This window comes from Montipora capricornis, chromosome 12 (assembly GCF_036669925.1).
Source record: "Montipora capricornis isolate CH-2021 chromosome 12, ASM3666992v2, whole genome shotgun sequence".
NCBI classification, from domain to species: Eukaryota; Metazoa; Cnidaria; class Anthozoa; order Scleractinia; family Acroporidae; genus Montipora; species Montipora capricornis.
Genome location: NC_090894.1, coordinates 5,159,170 through 5,168,668, shown reverse-complemented (window position 1 = coordinate 5,168,668; position 9,499 = coordinate 5,159,170). Strand labels below are relative to the sequence as shown.

Sequence of the window (9,499 nt, the reverse complement as noted above, 5' to 3'; positions counted from 1 at the left end):
TAGTTGCTATGAAAGGACAATAGACTACAGTAATAGGTAAGAGGTACTTGTCAGAAACACAGGGTATCGTATTGCAAACTGTGATCCTATCTTTTCTCTTCAAATGAAGGGAAAACACCGTGGGAATGGAGACGGATAGAAGCTAGCAGCTCGGTTGATTAAAAAATGTCGGGAAAAAGATCGAATCGCGGTGGCTGTGGCAGCAGTGGGAAGCGATGAAAGAAAAGCGGGGAAGAAAAATGTCTTTCATTAGTTTTTACGATTGCACAAACTTGTCTTGAACTTTCATTCATTTGGTGGCTCATAAAGAAACGTTTTTTTTTCTTTTGCTCCCTTAATCTCTCATCGCACCCCAGTTAGGTATTTCTTAAGACAACTCAAAGACTTTAGACAGGAGGGATTCTTTGTTGCCATAGAGTAAGACGAAGATGACTTTGAAAAGAATAATCAGGAAGTCAGTTGCACGATCCGACATCGCCTTCCATTTGCGATGATAGACAAGTCCGTTCCACGGAGGCGAAGGCAGAGCTTCTTTATTTGTTTTATATTTAAGAATTCCTTATTTCCCTAACGTCTTCGACAAAAAAATTCGGAGAACTTTATTTTCCAAATTCTACGAAAGTCGTCAGCCATGCATCTGTGCTCAAATAAAGCACGCAGAGCGTGCGTTATATGGAAACTTTCTTATAATAATGCTATTATAGAGCAGAAGAACTACTGTTCTCATAGGGCCGGAGGCAAACCAACAGTTATTACAAGTGAAGGTGAGAACTGAACCGCTTCCGACCGAGTGGTGAGTCCGGATTCTCGCAGGGCCTTGTCGGACTCCAATCGGCCACGGGTTTGTTATGTTAAAAATACACTAAAAGGCAGCGAAAAGCTAAAAAGCAGAAAGCTATTCTGTTCGGTCTGTCCTATGATTATCAAAGTTTTTACCATTGGGATAAAATAACCCAAAAATTGAATATAAGGTTAAGCGTGGGGTTAAATTTTTTGCTCTTTCAACTTAAAGTTAACCTTATTACGTACCATAAAATGGACTTGTGTCCCAACAAAAAGCTGAATTCTGTTACAGTCTCACAGAAGAAAAATGAAGGATTGACGTCATCATTCTTAGAATTCCTCATTGCTTCTTCTTCAGCAGGAGCTTCCCACGTAATAGTGGTGTTGCATAAAAAAATAGTCGTTTCAGATCGACAGTGGAGTATACCTTCATTCAGGCTGAATGTAATAATAATTATTACAATCATGAACGGCCACCTTAATGGCAACAAGATAATGTAGCTTAACTGAGTAGTTTTGACCGATAAAATATTAACCTCGATACACGATAGTATAAGGAGGGTTTCCAAAAATTGGAGATGAGTTTACCTTATAATTAGTACAACTGACGAACGCTATCCCTGTGCAAAATGTCAGTCATACCTGTAACTATCTACTTTCTAAAAAGCTGCAACATTGTACCACATCACCAAGCAATCGTTCTTACTGATCTGTCTCAGTTTTTTTTGAAAAATTGAATAAATATTATTTGACTACATATAACTATCAAAAATATTTTCTAAAGAATGTGATTAATTTAAATTAACAGGATAAGAAAATTATTCCTCTGGGTTCAACGCCTAATGATGTAAAACCAAATCAAGGTTAAAAGTAAAATGGTTCGCCCGCCTCGACGCGTTTTAAGTCTCCATAAATCCGATCTCTATTCCACTCTAATTCGGTGATTTTGACAGATCAAAACTTTAATCTGCCTTTGCAAAGGTCCAGCTGAGGAAAATCCCCTTGCTGAAAGATACCGAAAGCGGAAGTACTACAATTTCCTTCCTTGACTCTCTTTTTGTTGCAAGCTACTTTTATAGCCGGGGATATTATGATCCAAATGGGGTATACTCTTATTAGAGTAAAATCAACCTTGCTTTCAACCAATGTTAAAAAACAACTTAGGTTATGCTTTCGCCAAAGTCGTCACTTAATTTTGTTTTAGTGGAACCAGAAAATGAAGATATTCTCTTTTGTGAAATAAAGGATTTGTTGAAGGTGGCTTCCATTCGTAAAGTTATGTCCTTGAAAACCTCAACCGACTCCCCATGGTCCTCTAGCACGCGACGCACCAATGCTTTAAGAAGATCAAAGCAATGGATTTGATCCCCTGATCTCACAGGGATATCCATGTCCCTCAGAGCATCGAGGTTCGGTTGTGAAATCGTAAATGGTTTTCCCAGAGATGCCACAAAATCAGAAAGTTGAGCCAACGGAAGGTATGGTTTTCCATCATGAACAAATATTCCCCACGTGGTATAGTAGCTGTCAAAGTTTTCTTTGGTAATGCAGAAATCTTCGATCTCGTGGGCGCGGTTAACATTTTCTAGAATGATGGCAATGTACATGTTGACAATTACGAGGAAAACCACTATAATGTAACTTGCCAAATAAATTATAGCACCGAATGAACCACAGTTCCCATTTGGAAGATCCAGATAGTCTGGATCACAATTTGGCGGCTCCAGCAACAAGGCATCCATGATATCATTCCAACCGGATCCAGTAGAAAGACGGAATAGTAACAGGAGGGCAGAAGCAAACGTTTCAAAGTTAACAGTGTCACTTAATTCGCCTTCTCGTTTGACATTCCCAAACGCGGACATGCCAATAATGGCGTAGATGAACATAACCATGAAGAGTAGAGTGCCAATGTTAAAGAGGGCCGGCAAAGAGATCATGAGAGCCCACAAGAGCTTTCGTATTCCCTTAGCAAACTCAACCAATCTAAGGAGTCTCGCAATTCTGAAGATTCTAAGGACACGAAGAAGACTTGGGCTGACTGTCCCTTCATTTGCATTGAATTCGACAAGCATCACATCTGTTAAACCAGATCAAAAAAGTATATTAACGAGTTTCGTTAAAATATTCTTGATATACCGCTTCCCTTGAGGGCTTTTAAGGGCCAACAAGCGGCTCACAAAAGCATATAAAGGCGCATCTGGCAGCCTCTTTCTGGTCCATGTCTGATATACCGTTGAAAAATCCATGAGTCAGGTTGACATCGACTGTAACTCAGCCCACATACTATTGCAGAGGTCACGGTGAGGCATGGCTCATAACCAATGCGCTAGCGTGACTTCTCAAAGTTTGCAGCACGGGATATTCCCGGACGATTAGAGATCCAGGTATTAAGCCTATCTAACAGGGCAAACGGAAATCGGTGTTTTCCTTTAAGCAAGCCATACACACGGGATATTTAATCAGTATACTTACCAACAAGAGAACTTAAAACGATGAGAAAATCGAATACATTCCAAGGTTTCTTGAAGTAATGTGTCCGCAATGTTACAATCTTAACAATTGCTTCCAACACAAATATACCAGTGAAGACAAAATTGGCAATACATGAACATCGGTCAAGGAAATTTCACACCGCTTTAGATCCTTCTTTAGTTACAAGATAGGTACCTTATTTTGTTTAGTTTCTATATACAGGTCATGAATTCTGATCAAACTAGCTTTCTATCGTAGGAAAATACACTCAGAAAAGGTGTGCTTATGCAATGGGTCTAAAATGAAGAACAACGAGCAACGTTATGTCCGAATAGAATTTTAGAGATCCTAATTGTTATCATTGCATGCTTTAATTCACGCTATCCCTAAAGGTCATAGAATCATTGTACTTGTACTTCATAATACATTTCTTTCCAAAATGGAAACCATTCTGGACAACGTGTGACAAAACGTGTTTCTTAACAAACATTTATTTGCATTAGAAAGGATTCACTTTTCAAATATATCAACAACAAGACGATTTTAAGCAACGTTGCTCATGAAAAAATAAGAAAGGCAAGCGTCTTAATCGAAATCAATCTGAAAGGATACGTAAAACCTCGGTAATTTCTTTGGATTGTCCATGGTGTTGTATGGTCATTAACACCATGTTGCACATAATCACTGTCATGATGGCAATCTCAAACTTATCTCCCATTACCACATCGTACAATATGCCACACAGCCGCTCCTAAGAATGAAAACAAATATAATCTCTTTAATCAAGGCAGCAATGAGTCAGGGCGTATGTGAGCGGACATCTTCACTTTTTTCACATCTAGGTTTTGTACCCCAATGCAACACTAAACAACAGTAAAGGAAGATAGTTCTGGAACATTCACTGCATTACAAAAGATAGGCCGGTATGTTCAACCAAACCGTTTTGCTTCGCAGTGGACAACAGCGAAAAATACTGCACATACAGCGCGGTTTTTTGTATGTTATTGAGCTAATTGATGGTCACTGATTAAGGTCGTTAGTAGCAAAGCCAACGGCAACGACAACGACAAGATAACCATAACTATAACCATAACCAAAGCCATAACCATAACAACCATAAGAATAAAGATTACCACAACCATAATGACAAACTACAACCAAATTTGATGCTGTCTTCCTAACAGCGGGGTGAAATAACCGAACTAGAGTTAATGTGCAGAACAAGAGCGCACAGAGAAAAATAAATTTTTCAGTCTCAACTTCTCAACTTCCATGTCGTTCATATACAAGTTCAATCCTAATACTTGCTGCAGGACGTACATCCTGAACAACTGCGAAATGTAAGTGACAGAAACTTCAACTCAATTAGATAAGCAACTTATATAGTTGCAAGCAAGCCTGGAAAAATCCAGGTTTGAACAGGATTCGAAACCACCCGTGACCGTTCGATTGTCCAGCAAGGTTTTTTTTTTTTTTTTTTTAACTGAGCCACCAAGCCAGCGCGGGGAGATGATACAGAGCGACTTTAAATCGCTCGGTCTAGCGTTAAAATCCCGTTCAAGCCTGGACCTTTACATGCTTTCTTGCGGCTGTTTAAGTTGCTTATCAAACTGATTTGTTCTTTACCTTTTATTTTATATCCAACTCCAACACTAAGAGCTGTTTAACGCGGCGGCATTTTCACAGATAAAGATATTTTTGGACGAGTTAAAAGTTATATAAAGATAACTTTTGGCTTGCAGGAGTCACGATTCTCAATTCCACGGGTAATACTTTCTCATGTATTGTGATTGGCTGGAAAGGTCTGGTTTCGGGGGAAAAGCAACCTAAAAATGACTCAGTCTGTGAAAACGCAGCTCCATAACGGCAATGAAGTTGTACGCCCCTAATTGCGAGCTTATGGTATTAGTTTGCGAATCAAAAGGAGACTATTAGAATATCACATTGCTAAATTTTCAGATGCCTTTTGTACATTTTACATTTTACACATTCTCTTTTTACCTGTGGACGTATTTGCCTCGAGGGCGGTTTCTTTCGAGCAGCTTCCTTAAGAAAGTTGACCCACTTTCTCTGCGTATCCGTCAATAGCATTCCCATGCTGTTGAGTTCCTCGTACTGTGTAAAAATCCAGACTCAATGGAACGGTTAAATACAGAGAGTGTACAAAGAGGGAAATGGAACAAAAATTGAAACGACTGAAAGAAAACTTTAATCCAAGCTTTCGCCTACGTAATACCTCATCAGAGAGTTCCCTGATGATGCTTAAGTCTCAGCTTATTCATTTATCTAAAAAAATGTTCTGCTTAAGGACAACATCTAACGTCTATTTTCTACTTGTTCTTGTTAATGTGCAATATGAATTACTTGCCTTCTTTTTCAAGGAATTGAAGTTATCGATGATAACGCCAACGAACAAGTTCAGGACAAAGAAGGATCCCACTACGATGAATGCCACAAAAAAGCAATACGAAGCAAGTTTGTTTTCAAACTGTGGCTGCATATCAACCTGTAAGGAGAACTATATATTACTGACAAGTATTTTGGGGATCTTTTCTGCACTTTTAGGTTATTTTCTTTTTCTATATTTTTTTTCCTTTTCTGTAAGTTGAAACTGTAATTACGGCATACCATTGCTTCGGACACCTTTTCCCACCTGCTTTAAAAGTCACGCGGCTAATAAAACAGCATATGTAAGGATTTATGTTGCAGCATTATTTTCTTTTGAAGTTAGCCATAGATGTGGGCACTGAGCAAGCTAGAGCTTAGAAACTTACACGTACGTCACAAATTGCAGCCTTAAAGACGGTGCCACTATCGTTATTGTGCATACGTACTTTGCATCTCGAGATACTCGGATGTCCCATGAGTGGTGCTTATTAATGCAAGGATGTTTTTGCACAGTTCAAATCTATGCCGCGAAAGCAGAACTTAGCAAGTGATCTTGGTATCCAAAAAGAAAATTGGAAAGAAAGATAATTAAGCTTCAATTTGGAAAAGAACGCCATGCATTGCTTTGTATTTCAGAGCTTTTTTAACAAATACTGTTGATTAATTATCCTTGAAAAATGAGTAGTTACCACCACTTTTCTTTTTGGATTTCAATAACACTTGTTAAGGTCTGCTTTTCCCGCATATTCAGTAAATCGCACAAAAAAAAAATAAAAAAATAAATAAAATAAATAAAAAAATAAAACCTTTGAATTAGTAGGCACCGCCACGAATTTGATACCTGGTTGAAACTTAGTATAAACTATTGTGCTTTGCCTCAAGGCTAAACCGAATCTAAATTCATTCTTGATTTGGGATGGGGGAGTAATTTAAAGGTATAGTTAGAAAGTAAAACGTAATGTCAATGGCCGTGTCTGCGGTCAACGTGAAATATTTTGGAGCCGTGCGGTACGAAACTTGTAAATGGAAAGAGAAAAATAAACGTAGACCAATTACAACGAGCGTTGTTGCGTTGGATTCGGGGCACCTAAATACAATGTCCTGTTTAGAGCACGATTGTAAATCAGATAATCTGCACCGTTTTCATTTGGCATTGTTGTGCTTTTCTTGTAGTAGCAGTAAACTTCTTTCTTTTTTTGCATAGAAAGAGCAGTAGTAAATGCCAATGAAAGTGATTAGCCCCGGTAACCTCAATTCATTGAAGTAAACAATGCCTTTAACTTTTAACAAAAAAGAACACGCAGAGCCTTTACGTGAGTTTAAATGTGTTTCATTTCATAGTTGCCTCAGCCAACACAAGCAAAGATTTCAACTTAATTTGCATTCACTTATCTACAATATGTCCATTGAATTACAAGCTGCAAATACTGCAGGAGTAGTGAAAGCTTAAAAAGGCAGAGAATCCGAGAAAAGGACAAGTGCACACTTACATCAGTTGAGTCGACAGCATCTTGCATAACTTCCATCCATCCCTCAAAGGTCGCCTGGAAAATTATTTTTAAAATGACTTTCTTTCAGCTACTGACCTTTTGCTTGAAAACACTTTTAGATTTCCCTTTTGACACCCTAAAACACATAATCTGAGTTTATTCCCCTCACAACATCCAAAGCCACCGCACACAGGGGTTCTTAACGACTTTTTCGATGTAAAACTCACAAAATTGTGTTGCGCGAGTGTGTTCAAAAGCGGTTAGGGCCAGTTTGGGATGGTTATATGGGATACAGGGGGCTTGGTGGTTAACATCCATCTTTGGAAAACGAATGGTTGAATTTTCGGCGCACCAATCCTTCCTGGTCTTCCAATCAGATTTACGTCCTCGGTTATCCACAAAAAAAAAAAGAGTATAACCGGTCCATTAAAGATTGATCGACTTGGATAATTTAATGCACCCGAAGCATACTGTATAAGTTGATTACGTCTGGATTGCCACTACGGCACTTATTGTGTCACTTGAGAACTAGTAGAAAGGCTTTGCGGGTTGATTAAAACCAATGAAATGAGGAACAAAGAGATGATTAATGGACCCCAACTCGAGAAAACGTAAGCTGTCTGTTATGAAGGTCTAAGGAAAGTAGAGGTTGTAGAAAGCTGCGTAATGTTGATGTTATCGTTTCAAATGCCGGTTAAAGTACTGATCCTCATTTTATCTAGGCTCAATATGCATCACCAAAATGATTGAAAACGTAACAACGATACCTTCCCTAACCTTACGCATCTCAACAAATTTTCTTAATGTTTCGTATCATCTTGTCGGTTTCTGTACTCACACACTTATCCCTTGAGTCACAACATAACAACATAATATATTACATTTAGCCAAGCCTAAAAGCGGAGCTCCTCAATTATTAAGTTTTTGTTTACGTACAATCATTTACATAACTACTGTAATTCAAATGTAAGTGAGATACCTCATTTATGTAACCAGTCTGGATTTTGAACAAAAGGTTTACATTGCAGAGGTCTATCGAAACAAATTGTCCTTGATTTCTGCGGTGGAGGCCTGTGGTATTATTATTTTTACTAATTCAGTCGCCATCTTGATTTGGAAAAGAGAACTGGTTTGAGAAAATCAGTACATGTACTTAATAAAGACAATGTTTGGCCAATAATTTCACGCAGCAACCTAGCAAGCGGCAATGAGGTTTTTGGTTCGCCAAATATAACTCAAGTGAATATTATACAAGTATGAAAAATTGCACGAAGTTCGACTAGGCGAGGTCATTTGTCACCTGACCTTAACTCGGTATAACAAGGGTTTGATATTATCACTGGGTTGAGGTAAAATTTCTTTCTGTTTCATCCTGATAAAGCCTTGGCAGTTATCGCGTTTGTCAGCGATGCGAAACAATCCTTTTTAACATGAACTTAGGAAAATCTTCTAGTTACACACAGGGGACCACGGCAGTGGGATTATAATTAACACTGAAGTTTCACCTGAGGGGCGGGGGCGGGGGAAAGTTTAAAAAATAACATTGTGCAAATGTCACGGAATTCGAACGATCGGTACATTACAACAGGGAGCTTGTAAATTGAACACATTATAGCACAAAAAGAAGTGGAATACGAATCTTCCAGTTAGCTTATGAAATTTAAGTTTGCTTGCTTAAGACTATGAAATTTGCTCATCGTGCTTTTTTAACTGATGTGAAAATACGCTTACTCACCCTTCCGTAAACAAGTTGTTGTTTGCTGCCTTTCCTCTTGCCTTTGCCTGTTTATTCTAGCATTCTCTCGTTCCCGCTTGGCGAAGTTCTGCGCTACAGTTTTGCCTGCTATGTCCGTCTCTTCCCGCTCCGCTTTGCGACTTTCTTCACTGCAATTTTACCTCCGTTCTCTATCCCTAACTCGCTCTCTTTGGCGATGCTCTTCGCTAGCTCTTTGCCTGTTCATTCTTGCTCTCTCTGCCGCTCTCTTTTCCCTTTGCTCTTCACAAAAACCCTGTATTCTGTCTATATGATTGACTCTGCTGTTACCTGTTTGCATCAAAGCTATCGTCTTTTCGTTTTTCTCAAGACATGTGCACTAGTCAGGGACGTAGAGGTGGATGTAAGATTTGTAGAATGTTACAGTTTTTAAAATTTCCCCCGCTCCTCGGGTGAAACGTGAATGTTGCAATCCCCACTGCCATGGCCCCTGTGTGTAGCCAGAAGATTTTCCTAAAGGTTTCATAATATCATTGCAATTGCTAGTAGAAACGTTATGTATACCTTTGCAGCGCGTGGAATCAGGAAAAACAGCCAGGAGCAAGCAGAAAGATTTGTTACCCAAACCCAGTGACAATATCAAACCCTT

General features: G+C 38.9%; 2 protein-coding genes across 2 annotated transcripts; both read right to left on the bottom strand.

Annotated features, from left to right (window-relative positions):
• Window positions 1-572: 572 nt before the first annotated feature.
• Window positions 573-3,389, bottom strand: LOC138026701 (sodium channel protein 1 brain-like). The gene is made up of 2 exons (XM_068874146.1): window positions 3,259-3,389; window positions 573-2,863 (listed from the first exon to the last, which is right to left on the bottom strand). Exon 2 carries the CDS (start codon window positions 2,856-2,858, stop codon window positions 1,944-1,946), a length of 915 nt encoding a protein of 304 aa, XP_068730247.1. The 5' UTR covers window positions 2,859-2,863; window positions 3,259-3,389; the 3' UTR covers window positions 573-1,943.
• Window positions 3,390-3,853: 464 nt separating this feature from the next.
• On the bottom strand, window positions 3,854-7,211 carry LOC138025330 (sodium channel protein 1 brain-like). Its single transcript, XM_068872560.1, has 4 exons — window positions 7,137-7,211; window positions 5,627-5,764; window positions 5,260-5,373; window positions 3,854-4,009 (listed from the first exon to the last, which is right to left on the bottom strand). Exons 1-4 carry the CDS (start codon window positions 7,170-7,172, stop codon window positions 3,854-3,856), a joined length of 444 nt encoding a protein of 147 aa, XP_068728661.1. The 5' UTR covers window positions 7,173-7,211.
• Between the last annotated feature and the right edge of the window lie 2,288 nt (window positions 7,212-9,499).